The sequence below is a fragment of the Microtus ochrogaster genome, linkage group LG3, assembly GCF_000317375.1.
Source record: "Microtus ochrogaster isolate Prairie Vole_2 linkage group LG3, MicOch1.0, whole genome shotgun sequence".
In the NCBI taxonomy this organism is placed as follows: Eukaryota; Metazoa; Chordata; class Mammalia; order Rodentia; family Cricetidae; genus Microtus; species Microtus ochrogaster.
This window is the reverse complement of record NC_022029.1, coordinates 20,051,440-20,071,322: the sequence shown is the minus strand read 5'-3', so window position 1 is coordinate 20,071,322 and position 19,883 is coordinate 20,051,440. Positions and strand designations below refer to the sequence as shown.

Genomic DNA, 19,883 nt, shown 5'->3' with positions numbered 1-19,883 from the left:
TAGCCCATCCTCTCAAGGTGCTGGCTCCATTCAAAACAAGACAGTGGCTACATGTCCTCTGTAACCCAAATGGATGCAGCAGAGTCTCGTTACCACATTTCAACTCTTTGGGGGTGTTTGGGGGTGCACTCATGAGAGGCAAACTCCTGTTTGTTTAGCAGTGGTAGACGGCATGCCCTCAACTTCATGTGGATCAAAGGCAAGGTCTTTAAGGTTAGAATCCTCATTTTCTCTCTTTTGCACTGCCAGCTGGCCAGGAATGGTGATTGAACAGCTAGCTATGCTGTAGACAACATCTAGGGTAGGTAGGAGATCTTACAAACAGCCTTCAGCTCTGCTAAGCCAGGGAGATAACAGGACAAAGCACCGAGGTCCCCAGGGAAGGTTGGTGGGGACAACACCCAACTGGTCACACAGATACAAAGGAAAGTTTCTGGGTTCCAGTATGGAAGAATCACAGATGACTTTATCATGGGTAATAAGTGAAGCCCCCAAATTAAGCAAGTCGGCTCTCCTGCCTCCTTCCTCAGTCAGACTGCTCATACCCTTGCCGCTTTTCAGGCTGTATGGAGGCTGTAAACAGCCGTGCTTCGCTGTGGGAGACATCATGATCACGTTTGTTTAAATGAACTTTCTGTTTGTTTAGTTCATAGCCAGGTCTTCCTGCTGTTTGATGGCTCTGCTTTGAGCCTGTCCACAGTCGTGAGTACGTCCTAAACTTTAGGGGCCTAAGGATCATCTGGGGAGTTTGTTTCTTTAGAAACTAAAGTGATTCTCAACCTTTCTAATACTTTAACCCTTTAATACACTTTCTCGTGTTGTGGTGAGCCCCACCCATAAAAGTACTTATTTCTATTTCAGAACTCTAATTTTGCTATGTTATGAATTGTAATATAAATATCTGAGATATAGGATGTCTGATATGCAGCCCCAGGTGGGGTCATAGCCCACAGGTTGAGAACTGCCAGTTTAGATTTCTTTTTAATTTTGTGTACGTGTGCATGTGTGGGTATGAGTACATGTGAGTATGTGACCTACAGAATTCAGAAGAGGATGTCGGAACCCTTGGAGCTAGAGATCTAAGGGGTTGCAAGCCTTTCCCTCTCCCTTCCCATGCTGGTAATGAACTGAACCGAGAGTCTGAGCTCTTAACCACTGAGCTATCTCTCCAGACCCTCACCTGCAGTGGTTGGCGGGGGCTTCTAGGATACACATTGACAGCGTCCGTCTCAGTTCTGATTCGGTGGGTCTGGGTTGGAATCTAAGAAATTTTCAGCTAGTCCTGAGGTTGCTACTGCACGTGTGGAAAGCACAGCCGCTGTACGAGAGAACACCCTGACTGGAGTCTGTTACCCTTTGTGGCTCCTTCCTCTCACAAATGTCTAAGGCCACCACCGCGCAGAACAGTGAGAACTGCTCTTACACCATTTGGAAGTGCTGCCATTATTATAGTAGTGTGTGTCATGTAGTAGTCTCGGGGCAGGGTTGTGCCTGTGTGTGTATCCTTCTGTGTATATGAGTAGAAGCCAAAGTGAGACAGCACCACTTTTTGCCATAATGTCTTGAGACAGAGTCTCTCACTGAACCAGAAGGTCACCAGTTCAGCTAGGCTGTCTGACCAAAGAGCTCCTGGGATCCACCTGACTAGGGGCTAAAGGCATATACAGATATATTTTTCTTAATCTGGGAGGTAGGGATTTGAATTAAAGTCCTTGTCTTAGTTCTTTTCCTGTTGCTGCAACAAAATACTTTGATCAAGGAAGGTTATAAAAGAAAGTCTTTAATTGAGCTTATCATTTCAGAGAATTAGAGCGGAACTCTTGGTGGTAGAATACAGTCATGGCGCAGGAACAGCTGAGAGCTTACATCTTGATCCACAAGCAGAGAGAGCTAAATGGGAATGGCGTGGGTGCTTGAAGCCCCAAGCTTCAAAGACCACCGTCCTCCCAACAAGTGACACCCCTCCAACAAGGCCAGGCCTTGTAACATTTCCCAAAACTGCTCCACCTAGAATCAAATATTCAAACAGAGCAGCCTGTGGAAGCCATTCTCATTCAGAGACTACACTCCTTGCCCTGGAGAGCAAGCACCAGCACCCTCACCCGGCGAACCATCCCCAAGCCCAAGATGGCTGTGTTTTTTTGCAGACCCTTTGGGGCTATCCTTAGTGTGTCTTGTGTTTATACTCCTAACAAAAATGCTATTAATGAAATGACAGTAATTTCTTTAGGGGCGTTGTAAGTAGCAAATAAAAACGTGATATAAATCCTTCAGCAGAGTGCGAGCACAGAAGAGCATCCTGCTGTATTCCACACAGCATCAGAGATTGACCTGCTGGGTGACAGGGAATGGAGAAAGGACAGAAAGACATAGTACAGAAAAGCGGGGACAACCCCAAACCTTATTCTATACATGTGAATCTAGGAAGTGAGCTTATTGTACACAATTGAACAAGGAGGTAGATTTTAGCTAATCTAGGTAGGTGGTCTCTGTAGGGGAGCAGTCTCAGGCTGCAATCATCCTGGAGGAGGAAGCTGTGGTTGGTAGTTTCTGCACACGTTGTTCTATCTTTAGTAAATACTCCCACGTGGACCAGAGGCAGGCTTTGCCACGCTCACAGATCTCAGGCACCGTGGTCCTTGACATAGCTCTGCTCATGTCAACACATTAAGTCAAGCCTTCCTCCGCTCTCCACATTACTGCTTTTCAACATTGTAAAATTATTCCATTCATTTATTCACTCCTAGATAAACATGTGAGATGTTTAGCTATCCTAAAGCAGCCATGAAAATACAAACAAATCTTTTCTGGGCCACTCTTGGTGTACTAGGTGCCAGGTAAAACTTGTTCGTAAGCATTGTTTCTGGTGTTGACTAAACATTTGTCTGAACAGATGGATGGAGCATGAAAGGGCAGGGGCTAAGCACTACTCTGCTGTAGGTTGCAGGGCACCTTCTCATGAACCTGCCTCAACAGCTGAACACTTGTTTGGCTACCTCACATGGGTACACAGTAGCATGGCCCTTGGAACCTGGGTGCCATCTCATACTGGAGGTGAAAGTTCAGAGTCAACATTTTTGTCCTAATCAAATATATGGGAAAACCAAGAATTCCACAGGCTTCTAAAGTCTGTGCCAGGAAGCATAGCAGTAGGTAGTCATTGGCTCAAAATGGGCAGTTTTGCAGGATACAGTTGGGAAAGACCAGCAAGATATATCCTGTTTCTAAGATAGCAACTATCAGACATGAAAACACCCTCAGATAATGGTTTTCACACTAGCTAATGTATAGTTGCTGTGCTGTATGTCATGAACTAACCCAGGTATTAATGGAGGTCTCTTTTTCTGCATTGGTCACTGTGAAGGAGAAGGCAGAACAGGGTGCTCAGGACATTGATTTGATGTTGGAGAAATAAGGACTAAAATCTGTAGCTTTGTAATTTGGGTATTTCTGTAACTTCTTGACCTGTCTGTATGGATATGATGAATCCAGCTTCTAGGGATACTAGGTAAACCTGTATCTGCACAGAACACTGATCACTACTTACAGTCACTGGTACATGGTAGTAAAGACATTTAGTCATTATTTTACAGTGTTTATATAAAACCAGTTATGTAACAATATGCACTCACTAGCAAATAGTTAATCATACATAGCTTGCCCTGCCTACCCTTTGCATGCATGGGTCAGGCCCTTCAGAAGTCCTTGAGCCCCTGAGCTATATGCATATATAGCAGGAATTAATTAATAAAAAGGATTAGTCGCTGCAAGTGAAAGTAGTTAGGGAAGCTTTCTTTGAAGTGGGTAGCAATGTAAATAAGAACCTAAAGCAAGCCGGGCGGTGGTGGCGCACGCCTTTAATCCCAGCACTAGGGAGGCAGAGGCAGGCGGATCTCTGTGAGTTCGAGACCAGCCTGGTCTACAGAGCTAGTTCCAGGACAGGCTCCAATGCCACAGAGAAACCCAGTCTAGAAAAACAAAAAACAAAAAAAAAAAAAAACAAAAAAAACAAAACAAAAAAAAGAACCTAAAGCAAAAGAAATTTTAAATAGAGCTAAGAAGCTGGTGGAAACTTTGAGTGGAGGCTCAGGACTTCAAAACATAACCTAGGAAGCCAAGGACTTGAACGTTACAGCAGGGCACTGTTTCTGTGTAGTAATAAAAATACCAGGCCTGAACCCCAGAATCAGCTCAAGTCTTAACCTAGAAGCTTCTTAGCTGTTTCTTGACACATGCTAATGCCTTGTATGAAACTAGAAATAAAATGGAACCTCCTGGGGTTATTGTGAGGGCTTAGGACAGTGCCCCAAGAGGTATATCTGTCACCTAGTGCCTGGCGTTTGGCACGTTATATAGAAACAGTTTTCTTCTGTGATTATGAGTTTTATTATGGATGCAGAATTTTGAGAAGCCTTGAGTGCAAGCCCTTTGGACTTTTTGAGGGGCCCCCTGGGAAACCCCTGGATCTTGCTTAAGTCAGCTTTTCAGAGATAAAAGCTGGAACTGGACTGTACTGGTCAGGACAGATGAGTTTGGAAAGTGTTGTAACTATTGAACACTCAAATGCTGCTGATCCAATTAAGGTACAATGGGTTTCAGTGATTCAGGACCCCAAAATGTAAACCATCTCAATAATTTTATATGAACTCAGAAATAAACCATCTTGGAGTAGCAGATGACATGCTGGGATTTTCATTTATCCAACAGCAAAAGCCCTTGATGGCTCTGCTCCACCAGAACCTCAAGACAGCATTGACGACAGAGGGAGCATTGTCGAAAGAGTGGCAAGCACAGATTGTCTAGCTTTGTAGCGCTTTCCAGAAGGAACTGTCCACAAACAGACTTAGACTTTATAACAGAGGAGAATGTCAACCAATAGAACAATTTCATCCTGAAAGAAGTCAACCCTGTAGGCTACTGTCATCACGTAGAGAATCCTCCAGGGCTTAGTCAGAGCTCTGAAAAGTCATGCGTAGACAGAAAGCAGCTTTCTTCTAAATTGACCCATTTTAATTCCAGGCGGAAGTAAAGATGGGCAGGAGCCAGAGGCAGCGTCTGGCCATCACTACTGGTATTTCAGGAAAGTCTTCCAAGGAAGCTTTTAAATTGTTTGTCTGGGCCCTGTTGCAGACCTCCTGAAGCCGATTTCTGAAGCAAGTGCCCCAGGTGTTCTTAGATGCGCTGGGAAGCCAGGGCCTTGCCAGAACGGAGCAGATCCTGCCCACCGGATTTACTATGGAGATTGGCTAGTCCTCCTGGCTCCTTCCCAGCACCTCAGCCCACACAGGATGTTGTAATCATCTGTGTCCTTAGCAGAAGTCTCACCTAGGAACTGAGGCGGTGGTCCTGCTCTTTTTAACCTTTCCCTTCTTGTAAATTCACTCCATGCCACACGGCTGCTCACACTGCTGTAGGCCCAACTGTGTGAGTGTAAGGCCAGCTGACACAGGCCACTCCTTTCTGCCAGTTTCACCCTGGACTCCTATTCAGGACAAGCCTCCCAAGGTGATGTGTAGAATAACGTCTTGAGAGCCTTGTAGCTAGAGCTACAGTTCCACCGTGTGGGATCTTAGGTTATATATTCTATCTGCACCATTTGAAAAAGAGAAGTGATAAAGGGTTAGGGCTCCTGATGTTGCTAAGGAAAGGAAATGCAGGGATGTGTGCATCAGGTACAGATGAACGGCTGAGCAAATGGTGACAGTTATCAGAATTAACCATTTGAACTTCCTGTCTCTAGCATTGTTATTTGGAAACTTGCCTTAAAAGGCAAGTGAAGGTCAACCAAAGAAAGATATTAGAGAAGACACTCACAGGTGGGCTCTGCTGAGGCCTTGCAAGAGATGCTCCTCTTTCTGATTGGCTGATTCCGACCTGTGCAAACATCTCTTAGAGATCTCTAGATGATCCTCCAAATCACTGCAAAATACAACACCTTTGCCATACAGAATGTGCGTCCCTACTCCTGCAGACCTCCCCTATTCCTTCCTCTCCTTTTTCTCCCTCCAGACCGTCAGTATAATTGTTTGTAGGAGCTGAGTGGCTGTGCAGCTTGGGCACAGGCTTGGCTTCCCTTGGCCCTTACACCCATGACCTCAGCTAGGAAAAGGAGAAGGCAAGTACTGAGGTGCAGCCCTTCCTCCGTTGAAGTCTAGGAGTCTGAGGTGGTCCGCAGTGATAGCAATCATAGCTAATCTGCGAGCTCTTAAGGTCAGGTTAATAATTCTGTGTGACTCATACTTCAGTGACAGCCAACAGAAAGTACTCTGCTGCAATCTGTGTAATCATTGAAAGGCAGAGCAGGCTCTCACTAGAATCCCTAGGAAGGACTCCGAGCCACCTCAGAGTTGAGCCCAGGGTTCAGTGTGAAGTGCAGAATCACAAAGCTGCCCTGCCATGTGGCCCCTCTGTAACTGACTGGTGACTAGACTCTGGGACAGCACATCCCTAACCTCCTCAAACAGCAGCCTGCCCTCCACCCTTCTTGTCTGTGAAAATTCCTGTCACTCTCACCTGGCAGGTCATTTCTGAATGCTTTGACCACTGTTCCGGTGGTAAGAGAACCTAGGTGTGGCCCTTTGCTATGACTACTATCCAGAGCTTAAGCAACAACAGTTTGTTTTTTATTGTTTCTGAAGATTAGAAATCCGAGATCCACGTGTTGGCCTACTTGCCTCTCCTTTGTGAACCTCTAGGCCCAAATTTCCCTTTCTTATGAACAGTGTCCTGTGAGATAAGGGTCTGCTCTCATGGTCTCAGTTTAACTGTTACCTCTTAGAAGACCCTGTCTTCAGATACAGTCATACTCTGGAAGTGCTGGGGTTAGACCCTCTGCATATGAATTTGAAGTGGGGAACACTCTGTTCCTGTTAACTCCTCCCATTGACATTGGGACATAGTTACTGCTTCTAGCCCTGCAGTTCAATGAGGTATGCCGGGAAGAGAACTCTGCCAAGCACCAGGAACTACATACGGTAGGAACTACAGAGTGTGGTGCACACCACACAGTATTTTATAGGAGGATACAGGTACTAAACACTCTGAAAATCATTCTTTATATTTGTTAATCTACATGCTTTTCCCCAGTGGTAGGGATTAAGGCCAAGGCCTCTCTTAGGCTAAGCAAGCATCCTAGCAATGAACCATAACTATACTCACGCTAATTTGATCTGGTACTTTTAGCAGTCCTTTGAAATAGTAAAGTAGTATTGTCTTATTTTTTTCCATGAGAAAATCAAAGCTTAAGTAGTTAGCAAGTCTTACACAAGACCTTTGCCAGGAAGAACACAAGACCTTGTTAACCCTGGAACTGCATGCAGAACAACAGCCAAACTAGCAGATGTCATCAGATCCAGCTCAGTTGTCCATTTTTCTAGACATCCTCCTTCTAGAGTGAAATACCTATCCATCCATCCATCCAGTCTCACTGTGTAACCTTGGCCAGCCTTGAACTCTGAGATGTCTGTCTGTCTCTGCCTCCTGAGAGCTGGGAGTAAAGGCTTACACCACTGTGCCCTGCTGAAATCTCTCTTTTTCAAATAGTCACCGTCAATTCTAAGTTAAAACACACACTGTGCAGTGAACGTGGGGCCCAGTCACACCATCTGAGGCTGGCATTAGCCTTCAGGTTCTGATCTGAATGGCAAAGGCTCATGAGGATGAAGGGCTGTAGCAGCCTGCTCTATACTTCCCTGGGCTTAGGCTGTTGCTACCTCATCCCATAGCTTTGTAATTCTCCAGCAGTGATCTAATCTTGGTTCACACCAAGAATGTGGGCCTGAGCCCAGCATTTAGTAGTATGCAGATGTACGGTGTGTTGAGAGAATAGTGTGGATCCATGGCCCATCTCCCACAGCCCTAAGAAGCAGGTCTTCTTGTCCCTCTTCTATAGACAGCATGGAGAGAGCAGAGTAAATGGAAAGCTGCTCTTTTGTTACAGCCACAGAAGGATGTTTGTTCTTGGAAGTTGCTTCGCCCCAGTGATTAGCTCAGGGCCAGGCCACTATGACTTGTCATTCAGACTACAGGCTTCTCTGTTCCTTCTGCTGAGAGTATGCTTGGTGACACCTTTTATGCCCACTCTCCTCTCTGGCTCAGGTCCTCTTGACACAGATTTAAATACCTGTGTTTCCCTAATGGAACATCTTGTTCCTCGGAATTTCTAAGAACCTGAGAATTTAGGCAAACTGTAGCATCAAAACCAGTGTAAACCATTTGACTAGCTGAACGCTCCACGTTGGTTCCATTGTATTGCCCATAGATGAAGCAGAAAAGAAACAATAGCCAGGTTTCGTCAGATGGCTCAAGTTCTTGAGTTTTGACTCTACTGGGCAGAATGGAGTACTGGGATTCTAGACTATACCCACCCCCCAATACTGACTCTAGCCTTTGCCTATAAGCTACAGAGATTGTTCTTTACCTACTCCTGGATGCAAAAGTGAAGCCTGCTCTGGCTGTGGGCAGGATAAGTCTTGTGCCCCAGGAAGCGATGCATACACACAAGGCAGCCAGCAAGCCCCTATGCTGGTTTGCCGAGTGTCAAAGGTGCTCCCAGCGAAGAGCACATTCTGCAGTGCCGCCAGTGTCTGTGAGTCACCTTAATTGGAATAGTGCCCTTTCTTTGTGGCAGGTAGGAAGGGCGACTTCCGGAAAGGAAAGCCTCACACGCAGCATAGAGCGCATAGACTGTGTCACCTGGAAGCCAGTCTTCCTAGGGCGACTTCCGGAAAGGAAAGCCTCACAGGCAGCATAGAGCGCGTAGACTGTGTCACCTGGAAGCCAGTCTTCCTAGTCCCAGATGACTCACCTTTAAAACAACAGTAATGACCCCGTGCAGGGTTGTAACAAGGCTTCCTGAAATGCTGTATAAAAGCAACAAGTAAGCTCCCAGTTTTCATGAGGATGCCAGGTCGCATTTACCCTGGAGGCTGTGCTTGGACAAAGCAAGCTGCTGCATAGGCTCTCCCGCCCGGGATAGAAGGATGGAGACATCCCCGGTTATTTTCTCAGTCTTTTTGTTGTCTGTCCCAGGACATTAGTTGAGCTTTTACAAAGTATCTGCAAGGAGGAAGATCATATCCTTCTCCTAGGGCTGCTCACAAGTATCCCATTGAATTGACTTCCCAAAGCTATTGCTACAGAAATACAGTAGAAGAAGCTCTTTATATTTAAGGATGAGGCGAAAATGCTTTCATCTCTAAAGGTTAACTAGTTTTCTAGGTAGGATTATCCCTGTACCAGCAGAGAGGAAGGAACTTGTTGCATTTGAACTGAGAGACTGAGAAGGGTGACAAGCAGTGTGGAAGGGTTGGGCTTCCCTCAGGCAGAAAGGGAAAGCATTTAATTACTCCCTCAGTGCCGCCTCCGTGAGGGTGAGCATTGTGTCTCTCTACTGCCCTGCCTCAGCACACCCAGCCCGGTACCACCAGTAATGCCTAACTGAAAATTTGTTGCTCTGTGTGTTATCTTAAACCTGTCATTCCAGCAGTTGGGAGAGAGGCATGAGGACTCACAAGTTCGAGGCCAGCCTGAGACAGACAGGCTGTACTTATAAAACCTTGAGAAGGTCCCTCTCTTGGTGTTTAGAAAAAAACACCTACCTCTTGAGACCCTGCCTCAAGAAGGGGATAGGGAGTTGCTAGGCCCATCATGGTAGCTTGTACCTCCAGTTCCTGCTATTTGGGAGGCTTCAGCAGGAAGATTGCTTACACCTAGGAGACTGGAGCCAGCCTGGGCAACAGAGTAAAGACACCCTCCCCCACCCCCACCTCTCACCCCCATTTCTAAAAAGGAATGAAGGGGATAGGGAAGGAAGAGTTGAAAGAAAAAAGCAAAAGTATGGTATCGACCACTGAGGGCCTGGGAACCAGCAGTATTCCCCTTTGGAAGGGGAATGCCAGTACGTTCAGGTCCAGTGAAGGAGCAAGAGAGGCCTAAGCTGGCAAGAATAAATTGTGAGCCTGGCAGTGGTGGTGCACACCTTTAATCCCAGCACTCAGGAGGCAGAGGTAGGTGGGTTTCTGTGAGTTCGAGACTAGCCTGGTCTACAAGACCTTGTTACAGGTCAGACTCCAAAGCTAAAGTAAAACCCTGTCTCAAAGGAGAGAGACAGAGACAGAGACAGAGACACAGAGAGGGACACAGAGAGAGACAGAGAGGGAGAGAGACAGAGAGACAGAGAGAGAGACACAGAGAGAGAGACAGAGACAGAAAGACAGAGACAGAGAGGAATGAATTGTGGATTGCTGTTTTTAATCTTTTGTTTTGGTTTACAAGCTAGCTGGTTTAAATATTAGTTATAACACGTGGGGAAGGGGAGACGTCCTCTCCTGCTGGGTATCTGCACTGACCAGAGTCTTCCTAGGCTTTTATAAACAGAGCTTGACTTGGGATTGTTTGCCGATGGCCACACCAGTAGGAGCAATGGATGATGTTGTCCCTATGTGACCTCTTCTTCAGTTACAAGAAAATTTTCCCTGGCTCTGGAAACTGCACCCTGAAGGCTGAGAGAAAGAGAGAGCTTGGCATTGTTTTCATGCAAAGGGAACGTAGAGAAACCGTGGGGGTGCCGTCTACAAACCACTGGCTGTTCAGAAAAGCAGTCATGGTCACCTCCAGCCAGCCAGCAGCTAGAAAGAGAGTCCCTTTTCCTAGGCTGCAGGGACAGACTTTGTCACCATCTGCTGTGCATCAGGGCCGTGCACTCTGCAAAGTGAGGTTGCCATGCCTTGATGGCACTTTAGACACCTGATTAATAGATCCTGGCCTGGCCTCTCCCTTGGGCAGGGCTGCGTGACTGGAACCTGGGGAAGAGACTGCTAGGCTGTGTACTAAATCAAGACTTAAGGCCTCAGTCAAGACAAGTCCACCCTGTCCTGCCACACACTTCCTTCTCCTGTCTCCTGTACCTCTGCCCTACTGGGGCTTCCTTATTCCTCCAGTGTTCTGTTGGCTGTCATCATTCCTTTGGTTCTGTCCTGATAGTAATGTGGCAGAATTGCCGAAGGACTTATTCTAAAGGGCCCTGCCTAGACCACATCAGTCAAACCCCCTGAGGTCCACTGAGCAGGTGGGGGAGGGGTGGACAGTATAAGCAGGGGATTCTAGTGTTAGCAGCTGCAGTTTATGGAGCTTCATTGTTCTGGACCCCACACTAGATATGCGTTAGGGATTTGAATTTGCTCTACACTGCAAAGAAAAGAAAAATCTTTGAGGTGGATAATGGTGTCCTTATGTTACAAACAAAAAGATGAGCACACAGGTAAAACTGCCTACCTGGTCTCAACCTCCTCTGGAGCAGCAGTAGAACATCCAGACTTGGTGATTGGAAGCCCAACATCAAAGCCTTACTCTAAAGTCCTGCACACAGATCAGTGATGGGTAGTAAACCCAACACCAAGGCTTACTCCAAAGTCCTGCATACAGATTGACCTGTGTGTTAGTGTTTTAGTTTGGGTTTTGTTTTTTTGAGGTAGTGTTTTTGTTTCTGTACAAATGTGTAAGAATGGACATCAGAGGGTCCGGCCCTCTCTGATCATTGACTCAGGCCTTGGAGACATCTGTGTCTATGTCTGGGGCACTCATGCGGTCCGTGTTGTCTGGTCTAAGCTTTGTATAGCAGCAAGCCCTCCCAAAGAATGAGTCAGCCTGGGTTTGCTGCTGGCGCCATGGTGCCCTAGACTGCTGAGTCCTCACATAGTGCCAGGGAGGCACACCTACTGCCCACCTGCTCCCGTGAGTCATGAAGCTGCCGCCCTCCTGCCAGCTCTGCCTTTTTCTCCAATTGCCACCACTCTGGGTGTGAATGTAACCATATATGGCAAAGGCACCGGGCAGGCTCTTGCCCTGGGCCTGTCTTCCTCTTGAAATGGTGCCATTGCCTAAGCAGAGAGGTCAAAGCTCAAGGGCCAGGCTCTTTCCACTGCTTTACATCAGGTGGTTGTGAAGACAAAGCAACAGGGCAGCTTAGACACCAAGGGCGCTAGCCAGAGAGGAGGAGCAACCTCTGACATGTAAGGGCAGGTAACAGCATGGCCACCAGGATGAGGCAGGAAGGAATAACATTTTACTATTTGAGACTATTGTACATTTGACATTACTATAGATCTATCATGGAGAGTCCTTCTGCTGAAGCCCCCTCACCCCCGCTTTGCTTGAAAATAAATTGACTTGTTTGCCTCCCAACAGTCTTACACTTGCTGCACATCTGATGACCCCTAACATTGCCTTGTGCGCAAATCATTTTAGAGGAGAGCTTTCTCACCATTGCCCATGCCTTGAATTTTTCATCAGGCTAATAGAAATTAAGTGAAGCCTTTCGTTATGGGGTTTGTGGTGATAGTAACACACTCTGCTGGTAGGTGTTTTCTTCTGCTGTAGCTACTTTAGCTACTGCAAGTGTGTGTGTGTGTGTGTGTGTGTGTGTGTGTGTGTGTGTGTGTTCTCTTAGAAAGTTCTTTAAAGGACACTTTTCTGTAGTATGTTGGGGCACACAGCTTAAACTGACAGATGCTAGATTTCTTCAGAAAGATGCTGTAGGCACTCAAGTGAATGGCAGGCTGGCACATCCGGATCGTCACCAGAATGGCTGTAGGGCATTTCTGACTGGGATTGGGGAAATGCAGCCTTCCCCCTTCAAGTAACACATCTTAATAAATGTTTAAATAACCTAAAGGAACTGCTAGTCACCTCTTAAAATTCTCTCCAGATTCCAGGGAGACTAATCGTCAAAGATGTCCAGCAAGACGGCAAGCACCAACAACATTGCCCAGGCTAGGAGAACTGTACAGCAGCTGCGGTTGGAAGCCTCCATCGAGAGAATAAAGGTGCGTGCGAAGGGCCTGGCAGTGCATTCTGCACAGCTCCCCACCCTCCGTGAGCAGGAACATGAGGCAGAGAAGATACAGCCATATGCAGTTTGCTTCCCGCTTTTCCTGGAGCAGGCTGAGAGTAATTTAGTTTTCATTTCCTACCTAGCACAGGTGTTATTCTAAAACAGCCAAGGGACCAGTTATCTAAGCTAGCCCCCTGTCAAGCCCTAGACAAGATTTCCTGAGAGCCTGCCTTTCCTGAGTGAATATGATCAAGCTTTGTCATGACTGCCTTCTGAGTGGAGTGGCTAAGCACCCTTGTTATCTTCCCGGAATTTATCAAGTATTGCAATTCAGCTGTCCGTCTGAATCCTTCTTTTGGAAACTGCTGTCTTTCAGTGTGTCACTTAGTGGCCACTCTGTGGCCCAGGATTTAGTAAAGGCTCCATTTCCAGACTCATTTTCTTAGTAGTTTGACTTTGAAGTAAGTGTCCCCCTCCTTTCTGAGAGGACTGGCCAGTGAGAACCCTGGAATGTGTGGTTAATGTTCAGTTCTGTTTCCTGAAATTGAAGCAGTCACCTGACTGGAGATAGTCAGCTGTCTGGAAAGCGTGAGGTTCCTGTGGTGGCCCTCAGAGCCCTGGTCTAACCCTCCTGAAATCTCCCTCCAGACTCCCTTGATAGGACACAGAGTTCCACATGTAACACCAGAGGAAGGCACAGGGCCTTCTAATGCCACACCAGAGGAAGGCACAGGGCCTTCTAATGCCACACCAGAGGAAGGCACAGGGCCTTCTAATGCCTCACCAGAGGAAGTCAGAGTTCCTTCCGGTTTCACACCAGAGGTAGTGCCTTCCTTTGCTAGTGTTGTGCCTTTCACATCCCCACACTAGATCACTAAGAGTAAATCTCAAAGCTTAGTCAGGTGTGGGCTCCACAATTCAATTCTTAAACTCTGTTTTGTGTTCCAGTCTCCTTTCTCTTGGAGAGAAACTAAAATATAACTTTCCCTGATTCACACACCTATCTTTCTTTGCCCTTAACTTTTATTTTTAAACATTTCAAACTACAGCATGGCAAATATCCAAATACTTATTTTTTTTATTTTTTTATTACTAATTTTTTTGGTGAGGGGTGTGTGTGTGTGTGTGTGTGTGTGTGTGTGTGTGTGTGTGTGTGGTGGATCAGTAAAGCACACATGTAGAGGCAAGGATACAGTATTTAGGAGACGGCTCTCTCTACCGTGTTGGTCCTGGCTGGGTGAGGAACTCAAGTCGTTGGATTGGCGGCAGGAGGCTTTACCTACTCCTTCTCGTCACAGCACTTTATTTACACTTGTTGCTGGTGAGCACAGTTAAATGTGATTTGCCTTTTTCTCTCAATGTCTCTCTTTTGTTCCACATTTATGCAGAAAACCCTAGGACTTATTCTTTTTTTTTTTTTTTTGGATTTTTGAGACAGGGTTTCTCTGTAGTTTTTGGTACCTGTTCTGGAACTACCTCTTGTAGACCAGGCTGGCCTCGAACTCACAGAGATCCGCCTGCCTCTGCCTCCCGAGTGCTGGGATTAAAGGCAGGCGTGCGCCACCACTGCCCTGCCCTAGGACTTATTCTTTAAACCATTTGAAAACCCCTGCAATTCAGGGTTCTATAAGAACAGTATTTAACCCTCAGTGTGTTTTATGGCGAATCAGAGCAGCTTGCTTCACCACGGTGTTGCCATCACTTAAGAGTGGAGATTGGTTGTTTTGTTTCTAGTTAAATGTTTCTGTTAGCTTGCCAGTGAGGTATCCTCATACGATCATTGGATCGAGGCAGGTCTTACCTGCCAGGACCGTTTCCCTTGTACCTGACAAGTGGTCAGAAGGCCGTACACTATGACACTGATTGTTGGGTTAGGATCCTTGTCAATGAAGTCTTCTCTTTCTTATTTGTGTCCTCACCAGGTCTCAAAAGCATCTGCAGACCTGATGTCATACTGTGAGGAGCATGCCCGGAACGACCCTCTGCTGATAGGCATACCGACCTCGGAAAACCCATTCAAGGATAAGAAGACCTGCATCATCTTATAGTAGACCGGGAAGCAACCCCTCGCCTCTTAACGCAAACCACGGCAGCAACCTGAAGAGATGCCTTCAGCTTACCCGGTAACCACAGCTAGTAACTAAAACACTCTTCTCTTGGAATAGCAGACCCTGAAGTCTCTCTCTTCCAAGTTGTCCTTTCTTCGCCCTTTACTGATTTAATACAGAATAACAATCTTACTTTCTATTTGATAACTATGGTATCATATTGGGTTACTGTATAAGGAAAGTGGCAGGGGAGTTGGGGAAGCTTGTCTTTTCAATACAAAGTTGATTAAGATATGTCAAGACCTAAACTGTCTAAGCACCAGTAAATTAAAATGTCAAGAATCACTCCGGTCCGAAACCTTTATATTATGTTCTTAATAAGACTTTTGCCAACCTGTCCCCCACACAGGGGGCCTGGAGAGGCAGGTGTCTGCGGCCATAGCTTTTTGCACTATTGCCACTAATCACACTGAAACTTCCTGCTGTAAGATCAGCCCCTCAGAGCCCCTTTATCTGGAACTCCGTGGATGTAAAAGAATAGATTCTTAACATATAATTTTTGTACAAAAAAAAAGGTAATGAAAGAATGTTGCAAAGCTCACATTCATCCTAATGAGCTGATCTTGTCTTCTCTCCTCTCTTGGAATCACGCTGACCCCTTAGTCTGCAATAAACTGTGCCCATTAAAACGCTAAGACAAAACTGAAAGCCCTTTGCTGAGGTATTAGTTCATATCAGTCATTTGGGCTTCTCTGTGCTTCTGAGTCTAAGAAGGAAAGAGACCCTCGGGAGGACCCTGGGCAGCTTCACACCACGGCTCGTGATGTTTGCTGGATTCTGGGGGTGGCCACCTCAGAAACTTCCACCCTCACGGCTGGAATGCAAGAAGGAAGTGTGAGCCTCGCCTTGAGAAGAGCAGGACTGTGAAAACAGCTGCTCTCCTGGGCCCAGCTTGGCAGGCAACCCTCTCCCTTTCTCCCCGCCGGCATGATACCTGTCCCTTGCTGCTAGAGCAACTCTTTTCGTGGGGACATTGTCTCCTACCCAGCTCCAGCTGGGTGGAATGCAGTGGGAAGAAACAGTCGAGCAATATGAAGACACTTGAGCTCTTTCCAGATGGCTGCAGTTTCATCACTGACATTGTCACAAACCACCCAGGGCAAGGGACCCTTCCAGCGGGAGGCTTGCAGTCTGTAGGGCAGTCCCGGCGCTTCCAGCAATTGGGGATTGAGGTCATCAGTTTTACCTTGATTATGAAGATAGCCCATGTACCCTCAGAGTGTCCAGTGAGGATCCCAGAGGCAGACAACCTGCCATGACCAAGGACATATCTTGACTTTGTCACAATGAGAGGGTTCATTTAAAATGTTGATTTAGAAGCCCAACCCAAAGAGAAAGCCTGTGATATTTTAATTCATTTTCAGTTCATTAAGGTAACTACTAAGGAAGGATTTCTAAAAAGTATTCTCAAAAAGGACTTAGCCCCTAGGAGTTGTTTTTAGAGAACTTCCCCTACTCGTATGCAGTGTGCCCTAAGAGAAAATCTCTCTGAATGTCTAGTGCCTGGGCCTTGAGCATCATGTTTCTTGATGACAAACAGATGCAGTACTATTTCGAAACAACTCAGAGACATCCAATATTTCTCCAAGTCCCCCGTCTGGCCAGCACTTGGAACTGAGCATAGAAAACCATAGCACTGCCCACAACCTGGTCTCACCTATTGCTTAGTTTCCAGCTGTATTAAAGGCACCTGTTCAGGAGAGAGAGCAAGCTTTTGCCTTGCAAAAGGTAAAAATGGAAGTGTACACCAAAAAGACAATTTTTACATTTAATGGAACATTCTTTTTTTACAAGTATATTTTTCTACTGATGGTTTCAGAACACTAATCTTATAGTCACTCTAATTTTAAACATGTTTCTTTAAATATTTATAAGGCAGTTTATTACAGAATATTTTTATGCAATCATGTGCACATTATTGGTAGCATAGTATATTCTTTACTACTTAAACATATGTTTGTTAATATGCTTTTAATGGTAAGAAATGAATTTGAGGTCCCAGGAGATATTGTTTCCTTTTCCTTAAAGACAGTAAATGTCTTATAACTCCCTAACCAGATCTGAACTGTGCTCACAATAAAAGTGAAATCAGATCCTTTAATGCTGGAACCAAGAGGGAAAACATTAAGCCAAATGTTGATTTACTTATACCTAAATGTCTATGTGAGAAATTATAATATATGTATACATGTATATGACATGCAGAAGTCACTTTTATTTATCTTTGTTCACTTATAAAGCCAGAAAAACTGTCTGCAGCAGTATGTTGTTGATCATAATGAATGGAAGTCCCATGTGGGATTTTTCCCTACACTGGCAACCTGGCTTAATTTCTGTATGTTCAATCTGTCTTGTCTGTAGCGAGCAATATAATGCTTATACTCTGATCACTACAGCCCATCATGAATTTTAGCCTTGGGGCTGTGGCAAGATTCCATGACTCCAAAACATTTTGAAGAAACACACATATTTAGAATCAAGGGAAATGCTTTATATATCAGGTGGTTCATAGGCTGTGGGTTGTGCTAAATATTTTGATTTTCTGAAATCATGTTTTTTAACTTTTTGCCATATGGAAGTAAGAGTGTCATACTTAATTTTCAAGGGAAGGTTTGGCTTTTTCTGTATTTAGGTTATTTTTATACTTTGCTAATCTTTAAACTATCCACAGGGAAAATTTTATACCAATGAGTTAATAATTTTGACTCATTGTTTACACAATATAAGATGCGTCAAACTGGGGCCAGCAAGATGGGCTCAGTGAGTAAAGGTGCTTGCTCCCAAGCCCAGCAACCTGTGTTTGATCCCTAGGATGTACAAGGTAGAAGAAAAGAACGATTTCCACAGGTTGTTCTCTGACCTCTACATGCTCAGTGTGTTACCCTGCACACACACACACACACACACACACACACACACACACACACACGTACACACACAGTAACAGTAAAATAACGTTTTATAAAGATGTGCCAAATTATCTGTCCAGGTGCCTCCTCTCTACCAGCTTACCACTAAGGTAGAACTGTCAGACTCATCACTCTGAATTCGTATTAAAAACGTATCCATGCACAGACCCAAGAGTCATTTCCATTGGAATAAGTGTAATACTGAAGAATGCTATGAAGTTTGTTGTTTTCTTTCATCGTAAGCCTGTTAGTAGGGAAAATACATCAAATCAAATAGAATAGAGCACTTACCAGTGGTTGGTGGTCTGGTCAGTCCTCTGCCGGATGACTTTGGACCAGGCACTTCAGCTCTCCCTTCCCCTTTGTCACAAGGGAGGAGAAGGAAAATGCTGGCTGAGATCCTTCCTGTTCCCTGATGTCTTGGTTGAATGACCTGCCTCTCTGCTGGTCCTTCTAGTGAGTTGGTGCTACGAGCTGCTTCAAATCCTGGTTTGTCCATAGTGTGTGCTCACCTACTTGCATTTATGTTGCATAGTACCTGTCCTAGGTTGATGGGCTTAGTTTCTGTAATGTCTCATTTTTAGCCATGTTAACTACAGACACATATTCTCTTCTGTCTCAGTAAAGTTTCAATTGGTAAACTGTTGCGATTTTGTTATTTGATTATATTCTTTGGCTACTCGTCCAGCATCTTACTCATTTTAACACTGTGATTGTTATTTGGAACTCTGTTCTGTGGAAAAGAATAAAAGCATTTTTTTCACTTGCTAACATGCTCACAAATGTGAGAGAAGAGTCATTAAAAAGCCTGCTTTACGGACTGGGTCACTGCGTCATTGACTTCTTCCTGTGTTTTGCTCAATAAATTAATAAAAGACCATTTCTCTTCCCTTTCCCTCCATTCACTTGACATTTCCTAAGCACACTCTGGGAGCCAGGTGCTGATGACATGCAGGCAAGCGAGGCTCACCCTGACCCTGACATCCTGAAGTCTGGTGTGAGGTAGGGTGGGACCGCCATACTTACCTTCATCGTTGCAGAACCACATGTAGAGCAAGAGTCATGAAAGGCCATTCTGGGAGACCAGAGGAGAGACAAGTGTCACAACTAAGTCTTTTAGGAGTGTGACTAAGGTGATACGGATGCTGAGACCTAAGAAGCAGAAAAAAACACTGCCATGACTTGAGTCTCCTAGGAAGAGAAAGTAGACTCCTAGCTTGGGTGTGGGTCTCCTGTACAGTGTATCTGTTCCTGTAAGGTTTAGGAGGTGATTTGGGAGTGACACCACCCTGAGTTCCATCGGTAACCATGCAAACAGGTAACGCTGCAGTTGCTGAAGACACCCTGCTTCCAACCCTGTGAACCCCTGCAGTGATGAAGGTCAGAGAGCTTCTGAGAAGTTAGGAGGGAGCAGCCCACCAGGCAATAAAGAAGGTCTGCAAGAGAAGGGCCTTCCTCTGCAGAGTCACACACACACACACACACACACACACACACACACACACACAAAACAACAAAACATGCATGCGCATAGGCGGGCACACTCATGGTGGGACAGGAGGTGCTCAGCCTGTCTAGTAAGGACTACAGATGTCCGGTACTCTGGTCTAGAGAATGAGGCTACAACCAACACGCACTTGTACCCATTGTTACCAAATTCCCTAAAGCTATTTTTAAATTTCCCTTCTCTCATCCCTGCTACACCCCCTCCCATAGTTGCTGTGATTCTTTGAAGACAGCTGTATTGGGGATAGTAGTAGAATTTTGTAAAGGGGAATGTTTAAAGAGACAGCAGGTGACAAAACTGAAAGGGGGTGGCAGTGAAAGCAACAGCTGAGTGTACCCTAAGGTATGCACCCAAGAGTGGTAGGTGAGTATACACTATCCAAAGCTGTGGGCAGGAAATACCTGCTGACGGTGGCAGTAGGAGCCTAGGTATACATGCCACCCGGGGTTTCACCTTTTCTTGACATGTGCCATCATCAGCTTTTCACTGGCAAGTGACTTATGTGGAGAAACTGGACTGTCATTTTC

At 45.6% G+C, this 19,883-nt stretch overlaps 1 protein-coding gene across 1 annotated transcript in view; it reads left to right on the top strand.

The window, feature by feature from the left end:
• Gng12 (G protein subunit gamma 12) overlaps positions 1-15,226 on the top strand; it is a 102,377-nt gene extending 87,151 nt beyond the window's left edge. The window contains exons 4-5 of the mRNA XM_005360622.2: positions 12,707-12,824; positions 14,755-15,226. Of these exons, the coding sequence (XP_005360679.1) occupies positions 12,732-12,824; positions 14,755-14,880 (219 nt within the window). The 5' untranslated portion in view covers positions 12,707-12,731 and the 3' untranslated portion in view covers positions 14,881-15,226. The remainder of the gene's footprint in view (positions 1-12,706; positions 12,825-14,754) is intronic.
• The last annotated feature ends 4,657 nt before the right edge of the window (positions 15,227-19,883 follow it).